Raw genomic sequence first — 27960 nt, 5'->3', positions numbered from 1 at the left:
TGTTGCCCTATCCCTTTTTTCGCTGCTTCACGTGTAATATTGTGTAAGCCTTCCAGATTAAAACTAGTTGTTGGGTCTTCTAATTGCTACAAGTTTTGCAAAAGATGATAAATCTTTCCATTTGTAACCATATTCTGCCCAAACAGAGAGAGTACTCAATCGAGAGTGATTGACGTTTTACTTATGCTCCAAAATTTCTATATATTTTTGTGCTTCTGCTTTTTTATTCCAAATTTCGCACTTTTGTGCTTTATATAAAAAGCTTTTATAACTTTTGCAAAGTGCCATCTGTTGTGCAGATGAACGCGGCTGTCAGTTCCGTGCTGTTATTAGTGTTTGTTTTGATTCTTTAGTTTCTTTTTTGCTCCCCTGTGCATACACTTGTTTGTGCGTGTGTTCGCTGGTGCATATTTTTGCTTGTGCATCGCGCTCTCACAAATTTTTGCTGTTGCAAACAATAATTAGTTTGTGTTCGAATATTTTTGAGCGTTTGCTGCTCTATTTTTGTGCACCGTTTTTCGTTTCGCTCTGCGCTATCGCAACTTCTGTTTAACTTTTAACGCCGGTATAAAAAATGTCCTGCTGTAAGAACCCTTGCACGTTCAAGCAGGCTGAAGATTCTGCCCAGCCGCAATTTGATAATTGCTGGCTGAGAATATGATGCATGCTTAATGTGCAGATCTCACTGGGCGTGATTGCGGCTAGGTCGCTGCCATTGCCAAGAAGGGCTGCGACGGCTTGCTTTGGTCGTGCCCAGAATGCATCGACAAGCAGATTGATTTCTCCAGAATGTAAAATTCTGTGAAAAATCAATTCTTAAAACTTAATAATGTGGCTAAGTATCTGTCGAGTAACTTTGACTCGAGTTTCGAGTTGCTTAGCAAATATAAATTCGGCTTAAGTCACAATTTTTGCATTAGCCCTAGCCGTCTGTCCAATAACCTACGCATCTTTTGTCCGTTGCTAGCAACTTGGATTTATCCCTAATGTTGTCATTATTGCCTTCTCTAAGCGAGCGTCCAAATATTACTTTCAGTGTCACCCTTCCGGTCCCTTCTATACAACGTACCGTTACTGCCGCAAAAAACTAATTTCGACTTACGACCTAGTTTATATTTATTATCAGATTGTAAGAAAACTTATTTCTAAGCATCAACATTTTTTTATGGCTAGCACTTCCTTCGATTAGAATATACTTGCATTTTCAGCAAAATGGTTAAATTCATCAATATTTGATTTTGAAGCTTTTCCGCACAATTCCATTATGCATAGAAATGATCGGCCGACTCGAGGTGGTGGGGTATTAATTGGCGTTAAAGCCACTCTCCAGTCTGAACCATTCTGTAAACCTGCTGACTACTACTGACGCTGAGATTGTCTCAGTTAGGGTGTCTTTTCCGTCAAGCGATATTTATATTACATGCTTCTCTGTTCCTCCTTCTTCTGATATTCACGTTAAAACATATTAATTGTATTGAAGTTGTTTCTATACACTTGAAACTGACCTATTTATAGTTTTGAGTGATTTTAATTTACTGAACATCTCTTGGTCATTATTCACTGCCGAAAATGATCTAGTACCCTCAGCACAGCAGAACCTTATAGATTGCATGCTAGACCTATGTTTTTTCAAATCAATTCGATTTCTAATCATTTGAATAGAACACTTGATGTTGTATTTGTTAACGACTACCTCATGGCTAATATGTCCAGGTCTCCTCCTTTATCTTTCCTAAGGATGTACATCATCCTACTTAAGAGGTTGCAATGTTCAATTGCAATCCTCTTATATCTCATTCATCACCTATTAATATGCTCCGCTGTTGCTTTCGCAAACGAAACTATTCCTTGCTTAATCAACGTATTCATGCAACTGCTTGGTCTTTTTTATATGACTCGGTTGATATGAATATAGCTATTAATTGTATATTTGTATAACACCCTGAACTCTATCTTAGATGTTTGTATTCGAAACTCTGTTTCTACAATTGCTTCTTCAAACCTAAAAAATATTAAGTCTAAATATTTAAAAAAGTTTAATAAGTATTTTTCGAGCATTGACTTGTCTAAATATTCCGAACTTATTTTTCTGAATTCTCAGTGCTATGAGAGTTAAAAATCCGAGACAGCTTTATAATTTTGTAAAGTTGAAGCGTAAATCTCAAATTTGACATCTTCCCCTTCTCTCGGGACGGATAAAGCTCGCAATGATTCTGATTCTGCTAACCTCTATGCTAATTTTTTCTAATCAACTTACTCTTCCGACTGTCCCAATAATAATTCTTGCCCTTACAATATTACTTCCTCTGATTCTATACCTGCTCCTATTATTTCCCATTCTTCTCTTCTTTTTGCTTTAAATTTTTTAAAATCTTTTTACTCTCCTGGGCCTGATGATTCCTAGGTGTCTACCCAAGGAGTGTTGCTCTTTCCTATTGCTAAGGCTTTTTAATCTATCCCTTGAATCTTCTATATTTCCATCTCTTTGGAAAGAATCTTATATCATTCCCCTCCACAAGAAATATGGATAGTCTTAAAATATGGATAGTTCGTTAAATGATCAACTACCACTAATATTCCAACATTTCCTAAATTACTGCGTGGATATATTTATAACTTGAATGATTGTAATTTGAAAGCCCACCTTGCTAATCTTGAACTCAGCTCAGATTGGGACATGTCGAATAATTGCTTTGATTACAATTTACGTGACATCATTACCAACTGACTCCTTTTTCATCCTTTCATCAGCACGCCACCCACGCCGGTATGACTGGCATCGTCGTGTATCTTAAATGGCAATGAAAATCAGGACTATGCAAAACTGAAGCTTTGCACATTTCCCGCTTTAACATCTCAAATTCTTTCTGAGCTTCATCTGACCACATAAAATTGCTTAGCTGTTTGAGTGTAAAAGATATGGGTTCAGCAATGCCGTCATTATTTTTAATAAATTTGGGATACCAGCCCGTTTCTTGAAGATCTTTGCTTGCTGGTCTGCTTGGATGGTACCATGCCCTCTTACATGACCGTGATATTAATTGCTCTTTTTCACATTGATAGTTATACCAATTGTTTCAGCACTGTTATGCGCCTGTCGAATGAATCCGAGATGACTAGTCGTTCATTAAGCTAAAGATCTCGTAACGTAGCTTAGCGGTAATGACATTATCCACTAGTTTCGACATGGTTTGAGGGGTATTAGATAATCCAAATGGCATGACCGTGAAAGCGGGGTTTTCTCCTGCTCCCGTTGTTAAGGGAATATGCCAGTAAGCGTCTTTTAGATCAATGCTTGTAAAATACTTCGCCCTCGGCAATTTACTTAAAACGACAAAAATAAGGGGCATTAAGTATCCTTGTTTGATCGTCACCTCGTTAACTTTTTCGCCATCTAGACAAAGTCGAACATTTCCTGGCGTTTATATATAATGTATATATATTCTTGATCAGAATCAACAGCCAAATCGACCTAGCCATGTTCGTCTGTCCGTCCGTCCGCGTGTCCGTATGTATGAACGCAAGGATCTTAGAACCTATAAGAGCCAAAGACTTGCAAATTTAGCTGTAGGTCCTCCTTGTCCATGTGCAGTACTAGTTTGTTTCCGATAATCGATAACTTACTCCGTTTCCAAGCAATCGATAAAAATCAATATCGAAATCCTGTTTTTTAAGCAAATTGGGTAACTAAAAAGAGCTAGAGTCACCAAACTTGATATGCTGCTTCTAGAGTAGTATATGTGTATACATATATCAAGTATCTTTCATTTTATACCTATCGCCACCCCCTGCTATCTCCGAGAAGCTATAAATCAAGTTAATAACCCAACTTGCATTGCCCACCAATTTATATGCAAGTGACTTTTTGAGAATACACAAATATTCTATGGCCCAATAAAGTACAATGTACTGTCGAAAATTTCATTAAAATCGGTTAAGAAGCACAAAGGTTATGCGCGCACGTGTAACCAGCAGCAAGAGCAAATTCCAAGAATTTCTGTATACATGTACACACACACATTCATGCGCGTCTGCTTTTGAATTCTATCAACAGCATTTCAAATGCGATTGTATTGTTTTCTGTGCTGCTATTTTAATTGGTTATGTTTTCATTAAAACTCAATTATTGGTGTGGCTCTTGAGTAGAGGCGGCGGCAAGTAGTGCAGTTTGTAGTCAGTTCGAACCCTACCGAGGGAACTACTTATTTTTTGGCTGGTGTGGCTGTTGAGTGGAGGCGGCATCAAGTAATGCGGTCAGTTGCGAGTTCGAACCCGGCCAAAAAAAATTTTTTATTTATTTATCATTTATTTTTATTTATTTTTTACTACTAAAGAAAACGAGGGCGTATCGCGAGCTTCAATTGGTGTTGAAGTAGCTTGTTATTATTTATTATACCCTGAACCCATTAAAAATGGGTTAAAAGGGTAACATGTATTTGTGCAAATGGATGTAACAGGCAGAAGGAAGCGTCTCTGATCCCATATTCTTGATCAGCGTCAACAGCCGAATCGATCTAGCCATGTCCGTCTGTCTGTTCGTCCGTCCGTCTCTCCGTTTGTCTATCCGTATGTATGAACGCGAGGATCTCAGAACCTATAAGAGCTTGAAACTTTGGCTGTAGGTCCTCCTAGTGCCCGCGCAGATCGAGTTTGTTTCCGATATTCGATAACTTGTCCCGTTTCCAGGTAATCGATAAAATTCGATATCGAAATCCTGTTTTTTGAGCAATTTCGGCAAATAATATGAGCTAGAGTCACCAAATTTGACATGTAGCTCCTAGAATAGTATATATATATCAAGCATTTTTCATTTTATACCTATCGCCTGTCGGAAGAAGAGGGTTCAGGGTATCCCCTAGTCGGGAGCTCCCGACTAGAACCTCTTACTTGTTTTTTATTTATTATTATTTTTTATTTCTTAATTTAATCGTAATTCTACGGCTAAACGTATATCACTTGAAGGCACTCGTCTGTAAGCTTTGGCGAACAAAAGAAAAGAGAACAATGGAATATTTCAACCACTAAAGCAAGGCATAACTTACGAGTCGACAACTCCCAATGGCACGGACTATTTTTAGTCTTTCCCGCTTACTCCATTCGTGATGCTGTTGCATTTTATGTTGAACAGCTGAGGATCCGTTTTTATATTTTCATGTTTCATGTTTATTTACACCAAAACAAATACATTGGTAATCCAACAATTTTAAAGTTTCTTATTAGATATTGACATATTCGGTACTATTGTTTTTTTGTTTGCTACCAATTTTCATTGGTTTCTAATTGAAATGATTTACTGTTTATTGTGTAGAACTGTGCATACCATTTCCGAAATTTTTTTAGGGAGGATTCTTCTATTACAAGCATAGGGTTACTCCGGTACATTTTATGATTCCATATATTCAAATCTCGCTCAAACTTGATGTAAAAAAAAGAAGTCGTAATTTGAATATGTAGTTCAAAATTTGAAAATATTTTACATACCATAACGGTTTCTCCAAAAATTAAAAACTTCATAATTGGTGCCATGAATCGGGAAGCGTAAAATCTGTGTACTACTTTTTGTAAAAGTGGTTCTACTGGAGTAATTGTTTGAAATATTTGAAAATTTCCAAATGTGGGAGAGTGCAAAACGAGATGAACGTAGGCGGGTCCAATCTGCAAAAATATATATATATTATCTGATTTTTTCCAACATCACTGAAAAATAACCTGTTTTCCGATAACATCAATTGGAAAACACTGAATTTTTCCAAATAACTTGAATATATGATTCAATTTTGTTTCAGCTATGTGTCTGTCTTCTAATGAGCTCCAACTGAAATAAAATAATATTAATAATAAAAACTCTCATTAATAAGTAACAATACTCTATTCGGGAGTGGTCGAATAAGGGATACCTTGAACCATCTTCTGTCAATAGTAACTGCAAGTCGCGCTAAACGCTCATTTCCTTTTACATCAATGAAATTAATTTTTAAAAAACATGTAAGAGGCTTAAATCGACCCGCAATACTCTAAACCCTCTTCTTGCAGTTCGCGCTGTGAGCTCGTTTCCTTTTCTTCAGTCGGACACTCTTCTCGGAAGTCATATCAAAAGCTAAATTTTGATAATAACACAAGTAAGAGGTTCTAGCCGGGAGCTCCCGACTAGGGGATACCCTGAACCCTCTTATTCCAACACCAAATGCAGCTCGCGCTACGCGCTCGATTGCTTTAGTAGTAATAAAAAAAAATTAAAATTAAAAAAAAAAAGTTCACTTGGCAGGGTTCAAACTCGCAACTAACCACACCACTTGCCGACGCCTCTACTCAAGAGCCACACCAATAATTGAATTTTAATGCGAAAAAACCAACTAAAATAGCAGCACAGAACAATACAACCGCAATTGCAATGTTGTTAATAGAATTCAAAGCAGACGCGCATGAATGTGTGTGTGTACATGTATACAGAAATTCTTGGATTTCGATATCGAATTTTTTTCGATTATTTGGAAACGGTGCAAGAACTCGAATCGGAAACAAACTCGACCTGCACGGGCACTAGGAGGACCTACAGCTAAATATCATTTCATCAATTTAATTTCAAGTCTCTAGCTCTTGTAGGTTCTGAGATCCTTGCGTTCATACATACGGACAGACGGACGGACAGACAGACATACGGACATGGCTAGATCGACTCGGCTATTGATGCTGATCAAGAATATATACACTTTATGGGGTCGGAGATGCTTCCATCTGCCTGTTACATACATTTGCACAAAATTATTATACCCTTTTTACCCATTTTTAATGGGTTCAGGGTATAAAAAAACAATTAATATAGAAACACATGAACACAGCACATTATACATACTTTGAGCAAGTTACCTTTACAAGTAAGATAATTCTCGTAAATAATATATCAGAAAAAATATGTTTGATTTGGCTATGGAGAATTTAGCCAAGTCAATACTCGAACCAGACTTCTTAAGGTTTTTTAAAAAAATAGACTTACAATTTTTTAGAGTTAGATAGTCTGGAAGTAAACCAGAGTGGCTTAGAAGAACCAGTCGAATGAATCGAATTGGGAGCACATTCATCGAAGAGGGAAACTCCGCAAAAATAGTGTCACAAGTGACATATAGTGCAATAAGCCAGACTATCACCCCAAGAAGAATGCAAGTTAGTTGGACAGAACATCTGTGAAATATGAGGCCGACCAGCTGGCATGTGAGTGCAGCACCCGGCTGTTCCGCTGTATCCGCATGTCGGTATTCATCAGCCAAAAACACCAGGACAAGAACCTGACGGATATCACAATAAATCCTGATTGAACCTTGTTCACTTGTAATAGCTTATTGCTCATTTGAAGTCTGCCCAATCACCCACTTACTTGTGTATCTCTCTGCCTGTTACATACACTTACATTAAACCATTATTATCCATTTTCAGTTTGTTCAGGATAAAAATGTATTAAAGAAGAATTTAACCACAGGGGTTCCGACGAAATGATAGCTCACCTAAAAGGAAAAAAATTGCTTTACAATAAACACAAGAATCCGCAGACAATCAATCAATCTGCCAAGTTCTCGAATAGGTTTGACATCCCAACAAAATTAAATTTCAACACTCACAAATTCCTAATGTACCATTAGACATAATTTATACTTATCTATACACAATCAGCACATACAAATACGAAACAGGGTTTAACATTTTGATTAGACACACAATAAGTATTGTAAGCTCTATGACAAATTTTTTATCCGCTTATGGCATTCCAAAGAAAATCATACTTTTAAAGACTTCTGTGACTCATGAAAAATTGAGTTACATATATAGAACAATACGCAAACTCTTTTGACAGCAAAGATAGCATTCAACCAATCTTACGGAGATAACATATATAGATTAATTTTCGGCGGGAAAAAAACGATAGGACATCCCATTATAAATAAGGAAATATCAGCCGAAAGATATATCGCTTGCAATAAATAAACATAAGACTTAACTTCTTAAATTAAAATTGACTCCAAAGAAATAAAATAAATGTCGCACCAACCACAACTACGATGACTGCAACGTTCTTCGTCACCAACAACTCAATATCGACGGCATTCTCAACTTTTGCAATATCAAATGCAAACTCCAGTTCCAATAACGGTTATTACAACCATATACAACAACAGGAACCAAAACCTAATTAAAAAGATGACTAGGCTGGGTGCAAAGGATAAACTTAGCACACAAAGCTAAAAGGCTGTTAATCAACCAAAAATTAACCGTAGCAATGTTGATAGCGAAGCACCTGAGGCACCCAACTCTAATAGATTTGTAATAGGAGGAGAGCTAAGAAATTAGAGCATACACCAATATACATTCGAGAACAAAGCTTAAGTGCAATAATGAATAAACTAGTTGCAATAATTAAAGGTAATCCTTAAAAACGGGTCACATACATGATAAAAAGTGCTAGTCCCAACAGAGGCAGATAACCGTAAATTGATCAAATACTTATTATAAATTATCATACATATCAGCTCAGAAGCTGCAACTGATTTACATTGAAGTTATGATGTTAAAGCAAAGCATGAAAGAGTTTTTGACATTATTACAAGCAACTTTGGAAGAACTGATTTAAAACCAAAATATGCTAATAAAATTACTTACTTGCTCGCTATCGTAAAAATCCACATAATGGCTTTGTGGCTACAAAATAGAGTTTCTCGGTACAAACTTTAACATATGCAACTACCATAAAACTATCGATGTTATGCTGCTGCAGAGAAGCCTCATAAATAAATGAAACTTCAAAAGACCAGGATATCTGTTCACGCTATTCATTGTGGAAATATCTAAGAGCTCCAATTAAAACAGTTATGCCAGCAAGCAAATGCGTTTGCTGCACCCCCACAAAATTTGTTTCATCCAACTCCTGCCATCAAGTAAAAAACTCGTAGAACCATTAGAACCAGATGACTTGCGGCCGTCCGAAATTGTAAAAGACATCGAAAGTCATCAGGAAATAACCTGGTGTTGATCTAATAACTCCAAAAATGAACAAATTCCCTAGGTTTGCAGTAATACACACCTGCCGTCTTCTTAATGTAATTGCAAGACTTGGGTAAAGTCGATCAATGTCAATATTCCTAAGCTAGGAAGAGATAAAACGCAACCATCTTCATATATACCAATAGGATTATTATCTTTATTATAAAGCTTTTTAAAAAAGTCCTCTTACTGCACATACATAAAAATGCGCGCCCCAATTTGGAGTCAATCGCATCACATTACAACTTTCCACTGCATTCAAACATCGAAAATATTGCACTGAAGTGTTTCTCAACTTCGCTCAAGCATCTGACAGAGTTAAGCAGCACGGACTTAAGAAAACTACTGCTGGCTCAGAACACACAAAACTTGATAGAATCGTGTCTCTACAAATAAGCCTTCACAGTGAGACGCATGACATTATTGAAACTGCAGTGCCCTAATGCAGCGTTCCCTTGCCATTCCTCTCCATACTGTACACGGCGGACATCTCTTCAGACTACCAGCTAACATCAGCGTTATTTGACGACACTGCAATACATAGTCGTTTCAGATACCCAGTAAAGGCAACTGCAACTAGTCCGCCACCAAGTATTTGTGAGGAAATGACTTGCAGAAAATTGCAGACATGAATAGAGAAAACAAATGCCCGTAAGTAATCTTTACTTATAACAAATAAAGATGCCCTCCACCTGAGCAGTCGTTTTGGTGCAAGAAGCCAATAGAAGAAAAGAAGAGTTATGGGTAACGCAAGCAAAGGCAACATCGATATTATCCAGCGAGCACATCTAATACCCTGGGGCGCCATGGTACCCACGTAATGAACACATTCACAGGACCTGCACCACCTTCACATCAAACCGCTAAGAGAAGAGATATCGGAAAAGAAAGCGAAACACCACTTAAAACTCGTTTTTTTCCATTATCAAGATCTATAAAGCGACTTTACAACTACATTCCACTGCAGAGCAACTACCAGAAAATTGCCCAATGGCAAATTTGTTTGTTGGGCAGTTTTACACGAATACAATTTACTAATTTATTAATAAATCAACTTAAATAATATTTGAATATTTATTGCTAGTCCCTTTAGAACATAATAAAATAAAATTTAAATAGTGGAGGCTTAATAATTAAATGCAATAATGTAATGTTAAATGTTAAAAAGGCTAGAACTATAACCAGTATTTCGGGATCTTGCCCATACTGACTATATTAACAGACTGTGTTTTCATAGTAAAGAGAAAGAAAATACAAAGCTCAACTAGACCCAAGAACATGACTTCGCATATCGCATATTAGAGAGGATACGTAGGACATACATCGTATTTGACTTCACCAGTAATCTCTTTGGCAAAAACTGGGCTTTAAACCCAATAATGGTACTATTATAATTATAGGAAGTCTATTCTCACGTGCGAATCGCTGGCCTAGTATATGGCCAGAGACTACCGAGATTACAAAAAACAACCTGTGCATCTGAACCCTGGCCCGCAGCAGCTCTTAACACACTACTGAACCCACTTCCAATTGACTTTAACGGTCCATCGCAGCACAGAGAGCTTTAAGATTAAAAGCAGTTGTATTTGGAAAAAAAAATTGTTATGCACACACTTCAACACTAACTAAGGAAGGCACAGGAACAGTCAGATTACAAGACTCCAGAACTGACCTTCACAATAAAAAAATTCATGTAGGATTTAGGAAAGTTCCAGAAGAGCAAGAAGCCGAGCGAGCAACGCACAGTGCTTGCCGTTATTGAACGACGACAACAATAGAGACCCAGAAGGCTACACGAGAGAGCAAACGGTCAGAGCGTCCGCTCTGAGAAAAAACGATCAGAGACTCAGTCGATGCCGATTTCTCGTAGGCTACACACGCATTAGTGACTCGTTAAAGTCTATTAAGTTTACACAGAAATTACATATGTACTGCATTATAAGCTACAATGCATTATAAGCTACAATTATCCAAATAATATAAATAAACATTAAAATAATACAGCGTCGTCTCAGAGTTACTCATCACGTAAAACTGGAGACCACATTTTTGGGGGCTCAACCGAGATTTTTGAATTATTAATACCCATATGCTAAAATTGTGTAAATTGTGCGGTGCTGTAGTGGACTAGTTCTGCTGCTGAACTTTTGCGATTTTCAAAGATGAAAAGTAGGATTGTGAAATTCAGCAGAACCAAAGCAACATCAAGAGGCACGATAATTCGATTCAAACGACCATGAAGAAGGCGATCAAAGAGAGACGAATCTTGTTAACGAAAGAGACACGACAACTTGTGTGTATACAGACAAAGTAAGCAAAAGGGTGGTGCGTTCGTGCTGTGGAGAAAGGACAGGCGTGTATCGAAGACGAGAGAGACCGCTCGCTGGTTCTGTGAAATCAGAAGAAGAAACAACGAGAGCAGAAATTGAAAATCTGGTGTTGTGAAATCAGGAGAAGAAACAGCGAGAGCAGAAATTCAAAAGCTGGTGATGTGAACGGAATCAGAAGAAGAAACGACGAGAGCAGAAATTGAAAAGCTGTTGGTGGCAGTTAAATAAACGAGTGAATTCAACACAAGCAGCTGTGGTCAATATCTGGTGGGTCAAGCAAGACGAGAAGAGCGGTCTGGAGTTTTGTATTGGTGATCGTGAGTAGAAAGAACAAAAAAATAATTACCAAAGGCAAAACGAAAATAATTCGTGAGTTTTGCGATATCGGCGAGACGAAGTTAAGGAGACTGCCGAAAATTAATTTTATACTTGTCATTAACATACTGTTAAGTAACATTGGTATTTCGATATACATTTATGTTAAATATAGTTTGATACATTTTAGAAGCATTTAATTTAATTAGCAAATATTTTCAATACATTTAAATTAAAGAATTAAGTTGTAAAATGAGTAGAGACGAGATCTTGGCATTGCTCGTAGCGGATTTGCGTATTAAACTAACAGAGATAGGCCTTGGTGCAAGTGGTAGAAATGCGGAATTGCAAAATAGGCTGCTTGCTCACTATGGACTTCCAGTTAATAATGATCAAGGAAACAGTGCTGAGGGAGATGAGGATTCATTTATAACGGTGAACGATAACGTATCGAATCAGGATAGAAATAGATAGTGATGTAGGTCAGAACCGTCAAATAGAAACTCCGCGTTTGGCTAGGTCATGGTTCACTTTGAAGGATGTCGAAGATAGTGTGACACAGTTCTCTAGGTCGAACACCCCAGACATAAATCAGTGGATTGAAGAATTTGAGGAATGTGCACTTACGGTAGAGTGGAGCCAGTTGCAGTTGTTCATTTATGCAAAGCAGTTGCTCGTTGGTGCGGCCAAATTATTTATACGCAGCGAACAAAGTTGCACTGTGCGATGAGTTTGGTGTTAGGGTATCATCGGCAGAATTACATCGTAGGCTAAGCAACCGTCAGCAGAAGAAGAGCGAAACACTGCATGAATATTTGTATGCGCAGATGGAGATAGCGAAGCCGATAGATTTGGAAGAGGAAAGCTTAATAGAATATTTCATAGATGGTATACCAGAGCAAATAAAGCTCTATTGTACCAATCCAGAAATATGAGGCAGTTGAAGATGCAGATTGAAGGGTACCAACAGATGCGAGGGCCGTTAGAGTAAGTAGATAAAAATAACTCCCAGCTCGGCAAAAATGAAAACGTCGCAGGGAAAAATTCGGAACCAGTAAGAAAATGTTTCAAGTGTGGTGATCTATCACATTTACGCAAGGACTGTTCGTAAATTGAATTCAAGTGTTTCCGTTGCAATCAACCAGGGCATAGATCAGCTCATTGCAAAATGGACGGGTATATAAAAAAGAAAAGGGAACAAATCTTGTTCAGAATGAGGGCAAAATAAATCCAGCAAGCTTGTTTACCCCTTCCGGGCTAGAACTGAAGTCTGTTGTTCATTCAAATGTAGTTTTTACTACGCCGGAATGTTTTTGCAAAATTAAGAGTCGACAAGTTATCGGGTCATGAGAAATGTTTGACAAGCATTGGCGAGAGTCAGATAGTAACATTTGGAAGTTTGACAATCCCAGTGCAGATAGATGGAATCGATATGCATGTCGAGTTTCAGTTTGGGAAGAACGATTCTTGAAACTATCGATATCAAAGTGGCAAAACATGGAACAGAGTTTGTACGCAGGGCCAGTGAAAGTGAATTCAGGAATCAGAGGTATGGTAAACAGAAAGCCTAGGGCCCATGCGCCGATTTAATTAATGAATTCAAAAGCCTATGTATGCTGAGCTCAGAGCAAAGTGAGGCAGGTGATGAGGTTTTCCTGTCAGGTTTAACACAGACGCAGTCAAATAAAGTGAGAATACACGAGTATAATCCGAAGAAAAGCGTAATATGTACCGCAGAAATGAAGATAGTGTTAACGGATGAGATACCAGTATAGCAGCATCCGAGGCGCTTAGCGTTCAGTGAGCAGAAAGATGTAGACGATCAAGTTGAAGAGTGGCTTGCGGACAAGATTATAAAGCCCAGTACATCCGAATATGCTTCACCCATTGTTCTGGTAGCAAAGCAAAACGATAAAAAGCGGCTATGTTGCGATTATCGCAGGTTGAATGAGAAGATAGTGCGCGATAGCTTTCCGATGGTGCAAATGGACAGTGTCATTGAGAAGTTGCAGGGAGCACTGATTTTTACAACGCTGTATTTGACGAATGGATATTTCCACGTACCAATAGAGGTACAGTCACAGAAATATACATCTTTTGTAACGCAGAAAGGGCAGTATGAGTTTTCGTATGTACCATTTGCTATCTCAAACTCACCTGCAGTATTTACGAGATTTATTATGTCTGTTATGCGTGAGCTAATAAACAATGGTGATGCAGTCGTGTACGTGGATGATATCGTCATCCCACGCATAGATGTTGAGGAAGGCTTACAAAAGTTACAGAGAGTTCTTGAAGTGGCGAAAGAAATGGATTGCGTATTAATTGGAGCAAATCTCAGATTTTATAGAAGAAGTTAAATTTTTTAGGATACAACGGTACTATTAAACCAAGTGAGAAGAAAACGCAGGCAGTAGCAAATTTTCCAATACCCCGTGATAAAAAAGGTGTTCAACGTTTTCTTGGCTTGACTTCGTATTTTAGGAAATTCATCGAGGGATATGCAGTAATTGCTAAGCCGTTGTCAGACATGCTTAGGAAGAATTCAAAGTTTGAATTTAAGGACCTTTAGCAGTTGGCATTCAAACAGTCAAAAATGGCGTTAACTAGTAAACCAGTTCTTATGTTATATAATCCTAAATTGGCTTCAGATATTCATACAGATGCATCTAAGTTTAGGGCTGTATTATTGCAGAAAAACTCAGAATATCACTTATTGCATCCTTTAAAGTACATGAGTCGTTAAACAAAGCCTAGCGAGGAAAAGTATCAATCATACGAACTGGAAGTACTTGCAGTCATAGGAGCTTTGACAAAATGGCGAGTCTATATCTTGGGAACGAAATTTAAGATAGTAACCGATTGCAATGCGTTCGCCATGACGATGAAAAAGAAGGAGGTGCCGTTGAGAGTAGCACGATGGGCGATGTTTCTACAAGACTTTGATTACGAAATGGAGCACCGCTCAGGTACGAAAATGAGACATGTAGGGATGCATTCAGCAGAATAGCTTGCTTCGTTCTGACTGACAGTGTGATGCATCGGTTAAAGGAAGCGCAGTTAGCTGACGATTGGACATAAGTAGTGAGAGATTTGGTAGAAAGTAAGGGGTACGAGAAGTTTTACATTGCGAATCAGATTTTGTTCAAGGATCCAGATCGAGAATTGATTGTAGTTCCGTCTCAAATGGAGACAGAGATAATCCAAATTGCTCACAGACAGGGACATTTTTCGGCAAAGAAACCGCAATGCTTGATAGAAAAGTCATATTTTATTCCAAAACTGAAGGAAAAAGTTCCTCGGATAGCCGGTAGTTGCGTCGAGTGCATTCTGGTAAATACAAAGTCTGGCAGACAAGAAGGATACCTAAGTGCGATAGATAAGGGTGATAAGCCATTAGTAACGTATCATATTGATCACGTGGGACCGATGGAAATAACCAAGAAGAGATACATTCACATGTTAGTTATTATCGATGGATTTTCAAAGTATGTCTGGTTATATCCAACAGGAGCCGAAGAAATTATAACTTGTTTAGAGCGGCAGGCTATTAATTTTGGTAACCCATATAGGATTGTGTCAGACAGAGGTGCGGCGTTTACAGCGAATCTTTTCAAAGATTACTGCGACAAGCATATGATACAGCATTTGCTGATAACCACCGGTGTTCCACGCGGTAACGAACAAGTCGAGCGAATGAACAAAATTGTAGTGCCCATGATGACAAAACTAAGTTTAGAGAAGTTGAAGGGAAAATATCTTGGTCCGTATAAAGTGATAAAGATACACAAACAAGGCAGATATGACGTAGAGAAAGTAGGTGATGGAGAAGGTCCTCGTAAAACGTCTACGGTAGCAGATTTCACGAAAGAATTCGGGACGAATTCCATGTCAGGAGGGCCGAATGTAGGATTCGGGAAAGTTCCAGAAGAGCAAGTAGCCAAGCGAGCAACGCGCAGTGGTCGCCGTTATTGAACGACGACAACAATAGAGACCAGAAGGCTACAAGAGAGAGCAAACGGTCAGAGCGTCCGCTCTGAGAGAAAACGATCAGAGAGTCAGTCGATGCCGATATCTTGTATGCTACACACGCATTATTGACTCGTTAAAGTCTATTAAATTTACAGAGAAATTACATATGTACAGCATTATTATATCTAGTTAAGCATTAAAAGCTACAATTATCCAAATAATATAAATAAACATTAAAATAATACAACGTCGTCTCAGAGTTACTCATCACGGAAAACTGGAGACCACATATATATATAAAATGGGAGAGAGATATGGTAGATTTCCTTTTAAAAAGACGGTTCTAAGATGGGCTTGTCAAGAGGAGCAGGATTGCACATAGAGAACTAAAAGAACGAATCGTATTTTATCTGCCTGACTATTCAACCGTATTCCACGTATTCTACCCAATGTTTAAAGCTAGCAACGGGAAAGGGAACTTAGAAGCAACATTAAAAAAAATACTCAGATAACCAGGCTGGTATTAAATATCCTCATCAGAACGCATTTAAAACTTTTTCCGACAAAACACAGTTCAGGTAGCGTGGGATAGACATTGAAAAAGTTTCCCGAATGCAAGTTGGGTATGGCCCACCCATGACAACAACAGTACATCTTTTCTCTTTTTACTTCTTGTCTGTGCGAATATCGGTTAAGAAACACAGAAGTTATTAAAGAAAACGTGTGATTATATTGGCATTCCACATAACTGCAAGCGCACAGCACAAGAATTTCTGTATACATGTTCAGGCATACACACATATGCATACACACAAATAGAATTGTATTTGAGCTCTATTTATCTCTTTGGCTTGCATTCTTTAACTATTAAGTGTTCCTGGCAGAGCACTTAACAAAAGATTGGTGCAAATGGTGTAAATCCTTTAAAATCATCCGGTAAGAAATGAGATGCAAGGCTTGAAATAAAATGTGACAGTGCGAAACTATCAGCCGTTGTATCTAAAAAAGCAGATAGTCCCGACAGCGGACGATTCGGAGAATTCGGGAACTCACCTTGTGTTCATGGCAGACCTCTTAGCTACAATCTGAAGGGTACTTGACTATGGCAAGCCACAAAAAATCGTTTCTACGCTCAACAGTTTTAGGCATTGAACAAGGTATCCAGGCCACCTTCTACCAAAAAAGAAAATAGGCAAGCTTGATAGAGGCCCCGGATTTTTAAAAAGACCTTAAATATTCTAAAACATGAAATTATTGCAATAAGACGCAAGAAGGTATATTATTATTCATAATTCTTGATGTAGCAGTTCTATATATAATAGACAATCACCCTGCATTAAGAAGGAACCTAAAATCCTAGTTAATGAATTAAGTGGGTTACCATTATGTGCTTATTTATATGAGGGCTGTGAATAAGACTGAATAACTTAGTATCGTCCATAATTATTAGAAAAGACAACACAAATAATAGACACAACTAAATATTACAAAACTAATTTTCCAGTTTTTCGTGCATATTATTATGTACTAAAGAATTTTAAAATGGGCTCATTGGATTCAAATCTTTTTCGAATACACATACATATATGGGAGATTCTTTGTTCTCTAAACAGAACAATTGTCCAATTACATTCTAATTTTGAATGGTTGATTCAAAAATGACTCAAATGAGGCTAGCTTTGCAGGAACATAAATTTACTGCCCTTAATGGAAAATGTACGCACTCGGTCTCGATGGTGGACCCGCTTGTATATTTAAGAAGTGTGCTTATATAGTATGAGTAGGTAGTCTGCTGCAGCACACTTTAAACCTACTTTTTTTCCTACCATATGGAATCGTTTACCTCCTCTCCATGGAAGAGGCAATACTTCTGGTGTCAAAAAATACAATTGGTATATCCTGATTGATATTCCTTAAGCTTCTGTAACATCCCACCTTCAATACTAATGCAGTTCTATTTTTTCTCCATTGCGTGAAGCGTATATCTTTTACTTATTGTTCCTGTGCCAGCCATATGATATATTTGAACGATGTTGACAAGATTTTACTAATATGTAAGGAGCATACTAAAATGTATGTTTGGAGACGCTTACGAAAACGACTGGGTGGAAGACTACGGCTCTAAACTGAACTGGGAAGCAAAAACTTGCCCAGATGCTACTTCCTATCCCAACTTATTGTAAGAAGCATAGTAAAACAAATAAAACAAGTAAAGGGTTCTAGTCGGGAGCTCCCGAATAGGGGATACCCTGAACCCTCTTATTCCAACCCCAAATGCAGCTCGCGCTACTCGCTCGTTTGCTTTAGTAGTAATAAAGATAAATTAATTTAAAAAAAAAATTCCCTCGGCAGGATTCGAACTCGTAACTGACCGCATTACTTGCTGCCGCCTCTAGTCAACAGCCACACCATTAATTGAGTCTTAATGAGAAAAAACGAATTAAAATAGCAGCCGAGAAAACAATACAATCGCAATTGCAATGCTGTTGATAGAATTCAAAGCAGAAGCGCATGAATTTGTGTGTGTACATGTATACAGAATTTCTTGGAATTTGCGCTTGCTGCCGCTGATAGGAAAAAAGTCAAAACACGTTTTCTTTAATCATTTCTGTGTTTCTTAACAGATCTTGATGAAATTTTCAAAAGTACATCTTATTGTACTATAGAGTATTCGTGTATTATCAAAAAGTTATCGAAAATCGGAAATAAACTCGATCTGCGCGGGCACTAGGAGGACCTACAGCTAAAATTTCGAGTCTTTAGCTCTCATAGGTTCTGAGATCCTTGCGTTCATACATACGGGCGGACGGACGGACGGACGGACGGACAGACGGACATGGTTCAGGCTATAAAAAGTTTTGGAAATCCCATCCGACACTGTGGAAATTTGGCAAACAATTCTCAACTTTTTTGTTTATTATCAGTTTTAAATTAATTTTCAAAGATCTTTGGTAGAATTTGATACGTTAACTCGGCTCAAAGGTTTAATGAACGAAAGTTTACTATTCCGCTTCAAGAATAGTGGTCAAGTGGTCAATGTACCAATTCCTGTAGCCAATGTTGTTACGTCCCTTCCAAGGGTATTTTTTCTTTTTCTAAATCTAATAATATAATCTCAATTGTGATATATTATTATATAATACACTGTGCTATGTGTGTGTTACAATTTTATTTAAGAGGTAAGGCGTTGGGCGATAGTAGTAGTACGTTATGTTGATGGGGACGCGAGCTCGAACCTAGCAAATGGTATTTATTTTTAAACCCTTTTATTGGGATTTAAAATGTTATCATGAAACGCATGAAAGGAGACATCTTCGACACCATAAAATATAAATTCTTGCTCAGCATCAACAGCCGAGTTGATATAGACAGTAGATAGACAGTAGGTAGACAGATAGTCCGTCCGTCCACCTATATAAATCTATTTAAACTAGTCTCTCACTTTTAAAATCTTCGTTAAACCTTAATAGGGCCATTTTATGCTGCAGGCAGTACATATGTTGGAACCGGCCGGATCGCACATCTATATCAAATAGCTGCGTTAGCGATCAGTCGCAACTTAAGCTATTTTTTTTACCCTAAACCCGTTTAAAATGAATATAATGTATTTGTGCAAATGTTTGTAACAGGCAGAAGGATGCGTGTCCAACCTCATAAAGTATATATATTATTGATCAGCATCAACAGCCGAGTCGATCTAGCCATGTCAGTCTGTCTGTCCGTCCGTCCGTATGTATGAACCCACGGATCCCAGAACCTATAAGAGCTGGAGACTTGAACTGAACTGTAGGTCCTCCTAGGCAATGCGCAGATCGCATTTATTTCCGATAATCGATAGCTTGCCCTGTTTTCAAGTAATTGATCAACATGGATATCGAAATCCTGTTTTGTGTGCGAATCTCTAGGTTTAAAGAACTAGAGTCACCAAACTTGACATGTAGCTTCTAAAATAGTATATATATATATCAAGCATCTTTCATTTTATAGCTATCGCCACCACCCCTAAAACCAGCAATTTGTATTGCCCACTCATTGAAGGCTCAATTTTAATGCAATTGTCATATTGAGAATACAACTAGATCTACTGTTGTAAATTTCATCAAGATCGGTTAAGAAGCACAAAAGTTATTAAAGAAAATGAGTTTTGGCTGGCCTCGTGCTTGCGAGTTTCTACGTTTCTACGCTCAACAGTTTTAGGCATTGAACAAGGTATCCAGGCCACCTTCTACCAAAAAAGAAAATAGGCAAGCTTGATAGAGGCCCCGGATTTTTAAAAAGACCTTAAATATTCTAAAACATGAAATTATTGCAATAAGACGCAAGAAGGTATATTATTATTCATAATTCTTGATGTAGCAGTTCTATATATAATAGACAATCACCCTGCATTAAGAAGGAACCTAAAATCCTAGTTAATGAATTAAGTGGGTTACCATTATGTGCTTATTTATATGAGGGCTGTGAATAAGACTGAATAACTTAGTATCGTCCATAATTATTAGAAAAGACAACACAAATAATAGACACAACTAAATATTACAAAACTAATTTTCCAGTTTTTCGTGCATATTATTATGTACTAAAGAATTTTAAAATGGGCTCATTGGATTCAAATCTTTTTCGAATACACATACATATATGGGAGATTCTTTGTTCTCTAAACAGAACAATTGTCCAATTACATTCTAATTTTGAATGGTTGATTCAAAAATGACTCAAATGAGGCTAGCTTTGCAGGAACATAAATTTACTGCCCTTAATGGAAAATGTACGCACTCGGTCTCGATGGTGGACCCGCTTGTATATTTAAGAAGTGTGCTTATATAGTATGAGTAGGTAGTCTGCTGCAGCACACTTTAAACCTACTTTTTTTCCTACCATATGGAATCGTTTACCTCCTCTCCATGGAAGAGGCAATACTTCTGGTGTCAAAAAATACAATTGGTATATCCTGATTGATATTCCTTAAGCTTCTGTAACATCCCACCTTCAATACTAATGCAGTTCTATTTTTTCTCCATTGCGTGAAGCGTATATCTTTTACTTATTGTTCCTGTGCCAGCCATATGATATATTTGAACGATGTTGACAAGATTTTACTAATATGTAAGGAGCATACTAAAATGTATGTTTGGAGACGCTTACGAAAACGACTGGGTGGAAGACTACGGCTCTAAACTGAACTGGGAAGCAAAAACTTGCCCAGATGCTACTTCCTATCCCAACTTATTGTAAGAAGCATAGTAAAACAAATAAAACAAGTAAAGGGTTCTAGTCGGGAGCTCCCGAATAGGGGATACCCTGAACCCTCTTATTCCAACCCCAAATGCAGCTCGCGCTACTCGCTCGTTTGCTTTAGTAGTAATAAAGATAAATTAATTTAAAAAAAAAATTCCCTCGGCAGGATTCGAACTCGTAACTGACCGCATTACTTGCTGCCGCCTCTAGTCAACAGCCACACCATTAATTGAGTCTTAATGAGAAAAAACGAATTAAAATAGCAGCCGAGAAAACAATACAATCGCAATTGCAATGCTGTTGATAGAATTCAAAGCAGAAGCGCATGAATTTGTGTGTGTACATGTATACAGAATTTCTTGGAATTTGCGCTTGCTGCCGCTGATAGGAAAAAAGTCAAAACACGTTTTCTTTAATCATTTCTGTGTTTCTTAACAGATCTTGATGAAATTTTCAAAAGTACATCTTATTGTACTATAGAGTATTCGTGTATTATCAAAAAGTTATCGAAAATCGGAAATAAACTCGATCTGCGCGGGCACTAGGAGGACCTACAGCTAAAATTTCGAGTCTTTAGCTCTCATAGGTTCTGAGATCCTTGCGTTCATACATACGGGCGGACGGACGGACGGACGGACGGACAGACGGACATGGTTCAGGCTATAAAAAGTTTTGGAAATCCCATCCGACACTGTGGAAATTTGGCAAACAATTCTCAACTTTTTTGTTTATTATCAGTTTTAAATTAATTTTCAAAGATCTTTGGTAGAATTTGATACGTTAACTCGGCTCAAAGGTTTAATGAACGAAAGTTTACTATTCCGCTTCAAGAATAGTGGTCAAGTGGTCAATGTACCAATTCCTGTAGCCAATGTTGTTACGTCCCTTCCAAGGGTATTTTTTCTTTTTCTAAATCTAATAATATAATCTCAATTGTGATATATTATTATATAATACACTGTGCTATGTGTGTGTTACAATTTTATTTAAGAGGTAAGGCGTTGGGCGATAGTAGTAGTACGTTATGTTGATGGGGACGCGAGCTCGAACCTAGCAAATGGTATTTATTTTTAAACCCTTTTATTGGGATTTAAAATGTTATCATGAAACGCATGAAAGGAGACATCTTCGACACCATAAAATATAAATTCTTGCTCAGCATCAACAGCCGAGTTGATATAGACAGTAGATAGACAGTAGGTAGACAGATAGTCCGTCCGTCCACCTATATAAATCTATTTAAACTAGTCTCTCACTTTTAAAATCTTCGTTAAACCTTAATAGGGCCATTTTATGCTGCAGGCAGTACATATGTTGGAACCGGCCGGATCGCACATCTATATCAAATAGCTGCGTTAGCGATCAGTCGCAACTTAAGCTATTTTTTTTACCCTAAACCCGTTTAAAATGAATATAATGTATTTGTGCAAATGTTTGTAACAGGCAGAAGGATGCGTGTCCAACCTCATAAAGTATATATATTATTGATCAGCATCAACAGCCGAGTCGATCTAGCCATGTCAGTCTGTCTGTCCGTCCGTCCGTATGTATGAACCCACGGATCCCAGAACCTATAAGAGCTGGAGACTTGAACTGAACTGTAGGTCCTCCTAGGCAATGCGCAGATCGCATTTATTTCCGATAATCGATAGCTTGCCCTGTTTTCAAGTAATTGATCAACATGGATATCGAAATCCTGTTTTGTGTGCGAATCTCTAGGTTTAAAGAACTAGAGTCACCAAACTTGACATGTAGCTTCTAAAATAGTATATATATATATCAAGCATCTTTCATTTTATAGCTATCGCCACCACCCCTAAAACCAGCAATTTGTATTGCCCACTCATTGAAGGCTCAATTTTAATGCAATTGTCATATTGAGAATACAACTAGATCTACTGTTGTAAATTTCATCAAGATCGGTTAAGAAGCACAAAAGTTATTAAAGAAAATGAGTTTTGGCTGGCCTCGTGCTTGCGAAAGCTAGCTCAATTTGCAAGAATTTCTGTATACATGTAGACACACACACACACATCTTTGAATTCTATTAACAGCATTGTATTGATTTCTGTGCTTCTATTTTAATCCGTTTCTTCTCATTAAGACTTACTTATTGGTGTGGCTGTAGACTAGACGCGGTGGCAAGCAGTGCGGTAGTAAAAATGTATGCTATTTTTGATTCAATACAATAAACATTTATAAAACGAGAATGAAGGGCTATCTTCAGCACGCCGAAGACTTAAAACCCTTGCCTATCTAACCTTTTCTTAATGCTCATAGTGCTTTGTCCGTATTTAAGCAGCACAGGAAATGTAGGAAATGCCGAGTATGTTAAAGATATCTTGAAAAACAAAAAAAGTATTCCATACAACATAATTTTTGACCGATCGTTCCTATGGCAGCTATGTGATATAGTAGTCCGATTTTAATAGATTTTGCATTAATGGAGGGAGCATTTTAAAACTAATAAATGCCGAGTTTATTCAAGATATTTTGAAAAACAAAAAAATTTTCCATACAACAACATAATTTTCGACGATCGTTCTTATGGCAGCTATATGGTACGATCCAGCTGGTTCCGACGTATATACTGCGTGCAACAGAAAGATAGCTTTAAAGCTGCAAAGTTTCATAAAGATAGCTTTAAAACTGAGAGACTAGTTCGCATAGAAACAGACAGACGGACATGGCTATATCGACTCGCCTGTTGATACTGATCATGAATATACATATATACTTTATGGGGTCGGAGATGTCTTCTTCTATGCGTTACACATTTCCCGACAAAATTATAATACCCTCTGCAAGGGTATAAAAACTTGTTTTTGCTGGCCTCGTGTTTTCTGTCAGTCCGACCCTCCGTCTGCCATAGGAACGATCGGTTAAAAATTTATGAATTTAACAAGCACTTGAGTTCTTTTTGTTCTTATTATTTTATTTAAAGATATTAGTGAATAAACGTAAACTTATAATTATTTTACATTTTCCAATATGTATTTCAAAAGACAACGAGCAACAGCGAACACATCTTCACATTGACTCTGTCTAGCCACCAACCAAATAGCATATAGACTGGACAAACAGTACTAATGACGGGGACAAGCGTTTTCCGTGCGGCTGGTCCAAAGTCGCCTTCGTTTTTGTTCGGGTTCGAGACATACCCGCATGCTCTCACAGCTAGATAGTAAGAATACATATGACCTGTGTCGTAGAACGGCATCGCTGTCTTTTTACTCGCTCACTCTATAGGAAACTGCTTTGGAAAACGCTTGTCCCCGTCATTAGTACTGTTTGTTCAGTCTATATGCTATTTGGTTAGTGGTCTAGCTTAAACTTGATACTTCTTCTTCTATTTTTATCGATATAGCCATAGCAGGGTTGCATGTGCTGAGTGTAATGTAATATGAGTATAATGTCAAAATTGTACTCGCCTATTTAATTTAACTCATTTTAAATTCGACCACTCCTAGTTTTATTTCCAACTCCTACATTTAAAAGTAATACTATGTTCCCTATATTTATGCAAAATCTTTTTTACATTGGACCACTATATCATATAGCTGCCATAGGAACGGTCCGGCGAAAATTAAGCTGTCTATTGAAAAATTTTTTGTTTTTCTAGATATCTTGGTCTTACTCGACACTCGGGACCATCGGTCGAAGATGAGGTTCTTGTTTGAAAAACTTTTTGTTTTTCAAGATATCCTAGCCATACTCGGCATTAATTATTTTCCCTCTGCTTTTTAGATACGGGCAAAGCATTATGAGTATTATAAAAAAGTACGATATGCAAGGATATTAAATCTTGAACAAACTTGGGGTTTATTAGTTCCACTAAATAAATACCCTAAATACGCAAAATACTCTCAACATTGTATCACTTCTCATATAGCTGCTTTAGAAAGATCGGTCGAACAAAAAGATCTTATACGGCAAAATATTCTGTTTTGAAAGATATTTGATCTTATAAGGCAAAATATTCTGTTTTGAAAGATATATGGATAATAGTCATTTGCGAGCTGTACTATTCTCACATATGTGCAAAAGGGAAAGGTATTAAATGTTCGGCGAGACGAAGATATCCTTACTTTCTCGTTTTTTTTTTTATTTTCTGAGTAATGCTATTTATATCGCTTTTTCATTAAATGGATACAAAAGTCAGGAAAGTGCTTAACTTTATCCTGATCATTTTATTTTGGAGTTGGTTAACTAGTCATTTAATAAAATCCAGCAGTGTAATTTGGAAACGTTCCATTCTTCTTTCTGTGAGCACTATAGTTCTTTCAAAATTCGATTAACTGCTTACACAGAATTTTAACACCCTAAAAACCTCATATAACCCAGCTTCATGGTTAAAATATAAAACCAACGATAAGAACAACTAGAACAAGAATGCATTTCCATTAAAAACCTTCTAGAACTTATTTCATTTTTAGTACGGTGCGAAAGAAGTTTAAAGCTTTCGACTAAAAGTATTGTTCCATTGTAAAATATACCTTGCTTTCCATTGATGATATCCAAGGCTGCGAAAAATATTTAATTTTTGATTGCGGTATTTAGCTACAATATTATCATTGTGAATCGCTCCGAAATGTGCCAGATCAGCACCATTTTCTGGTATTTCTTGAATATGACAGTTTACATAAAACTCATTCCGCCCGTGGTATATCAATTTGTTGCTTTCAACTTCGACTGATTTTGGAATAGTCCAGGGAATTTCTGATCCTTCGACACTATACCAAACAAATACAAATCCATTTACTTCTGTAGAGGTCCATTTCTTTATTTTTGTAGCCTGCGGAACTGAAATGTTTAAATAAATAACATGCACTTGTTCTAGAGTAGTAACACTTTTTCTGTAATTGACTTACCACAAGTACTATACGGAATATTGGTACACACTCCGTCACTCCCTCTAAAACTCCATTGGTGAAAGGGACATTCGATATCATCCCCAACAACTCGACCGCCAATGCCCAAATTAGCCCCTAAGTGTGGGCAATACGCATCCAAAATATAAATTTTATTTCCTTGAGATCGATAGATTATAAGATGTTCTCCCAAACAAGATATATGTGTTGATTCTCCAGCTTTAAGTTTCGATGATTCAAGAATTCCATACCAACCATTTGGATATGGAGGGGGTAATTCCTTTGCTCCAATTAGCCGTGTATTTCTTAGCCGGTTGATTCCTGCTCGTTTACTTTTACAACGCATATTTTTTCTAGTGCATAACACTTGCCAGTCTGTAATATCATCCATATGCTTTCATATATACATAAAAATAAAAATAAGTATATCAATCCCAAAATTAATATTAACGAAAGAGTTAAGATATCTTCGGGACCACGAATAATTAATACTCTTGTCGCCATTTCCTTTTTGCAGATATGAGAGAATAGTGCAGGTTGAAAATGCTGAATTTTTTTAACTATTTTTGAAAACAGAATATCTTGCCATATAAGATTAAGACTATTCCACCCATCTTTTCTATAGCAGCTATATGATATAGTGGTTCGATGTTAATAAGATTTCGCGTATATATGAGAATAAACTTATAAATGCCAAGATTGGCTAAAATATCGTGATAAGAAAAAAAGTTTTAAATACAAGACCCTACTTTTACGACATAAACCTGCAATAGAGAGACGGACCTATGCAAGATTTCAAGACGATAGCTTTAAAACTAAGAGGTTAGTTACAGACCGCCGGACAGATGGACATATATATATATGTATATGGGGTCGGATATGTCTCCTTATATGCGTTACACAAATAATAATAACCTATTTAATGGCATACAACTGATTTAACATGTTTTATCTGTTCCTTAGATATATAGTGACGCAGGGTTACAATGGCCATTATTGCTTAATAGATTAATAAAATGTTATGATTTAATTTCCATTATTATTTATTAGATTTAAGGAAATACGATGAAAATCATTGATTAGATTTAAGGAAATACCATGAAGTCAATATAATAACAAGAAAGAAGGGCTATCTTCGGCACGCTCATAATGCTCATCTGATTTGCCCGTATCTAAGAAGCACAGGGAAAATAGTTATTGCCGAGTATTTTTAAGATATCTTGAAAAACAAATAAGTTTTCCATACAACAACTTAATTTCGACCGATCGTTCCTATGGCAGCTATATGATATAGTAGTCCGATTTAAAAAGATTTTGCTTAAATGGAGGGAGCATAGTAAAACTAATAAATTCCGAGGTTGGTGACGATATCTTGATAAACAAAAATGTTTTCCATACTACAACTTAATTTTCGAGCGATCGTTCCTATGGCAGCTTTATGATATAGATGTCCGATGTCGATAGGATTTTGCTTATATATGAGGAGTACAGTAAAACTTATAAAAGCCGAGTTTGGTCAATCTTGGTCATATCTTGAAAATGAGAAAAAATTTGTATCCAAGAACTAAATTTTTGACTGACTGTTTCTATGGCAGCTACATGATATAGTAGTTTAATCTTAATGGGATTTTGCATATATATGAGGAGCATAGTAAAACTAATAAATGTTTTTCATACAAGAACCCACTTTTCGACCGATCATTCCTATGGCAGCTATATGATATAGTAGTCCGATCCAGCTGGTTTTGACATATGAACTGCGTGCAACAGACAGAGGCACTTCTGCAAAGTTTCAGGTACTATTGGCCAGGAATGTTCCGGAACGCCGCACGACATGTGAGGTGCTGCGAGGTGTGTCAAAAGTTTAAAGTAGAACAGGTGAGGACGACAGGACGAATGCTGACGCGCCAAGTGACGGAACCGTGGTCCATCCTATGGGCCCCCTACCATGCTCGAGCACGGGAACACTATGCAGCTAGTATTCCACGATGCGTTTAGCAAGTGAGTGGAACCAGTTCCACCGGAGTGCAGTTCACAAGCCGGACATCCAAGGCTTTCTTGACTTCTATCGGCGTAGAGGTGCAATACACGGCGCCGTATTGCCCTCAGGAAAACCCCACCGAGCGGACGAACCGGACGGTCAAGACGATGATTGCCCAGTTCATTTAAGAACATCAGAGCTCGTGGGACGAGATGCTACCCGC

General features: G+C 37.4%; 1 protein-coding gene across 1 annotated transcript in view; it reads right to left on the bottom strand.

Annotated features, from left to right (window-relative positions):
- The window catches only part of nvd (neverland), a 32081-nt gene extending 5979 nt beyond the window's left edge, over positions 1 to 26102 (bottom strand). The window contains exons 1-2 of the mRNA XM_064681322.1: positions 25757 to 26102; positions 25382 to 25688 (exon numbers count right to left, since the gene is read on the bottom strand). Of these exons, the coding sequence (XP_064537392.1) occupies positions 25382 to 25688; positions 25757 to 26102 (653 nt within the window). The remainder of the gene's footprint in view (positions 1 to 25381; positions 25689 to 25756) is intronic.
- Between the last annotated feature and the right edge of the window lie 1858 nt (positions 26103 to 27960).

This window comes from Drosophila montana, unplaced genomic scaffold (genome assembly GCF_035044405.1).
Source record: "Drosophila montana isolate Dmon_TW-CO22-7 unplaced genomic scaffold, ASM3504440v1 contig_2241_1, whole genome shotgun sequence".
Lineage (NCBI taxonomy): Eukaryota > Metazoa > Arthropoda > Insecta > Diptera > Drosophilidae > Drosophila > Drosophila montana.
This window is presented reverse-complemented; position numbering and strand designations above follow the sequence as displayed.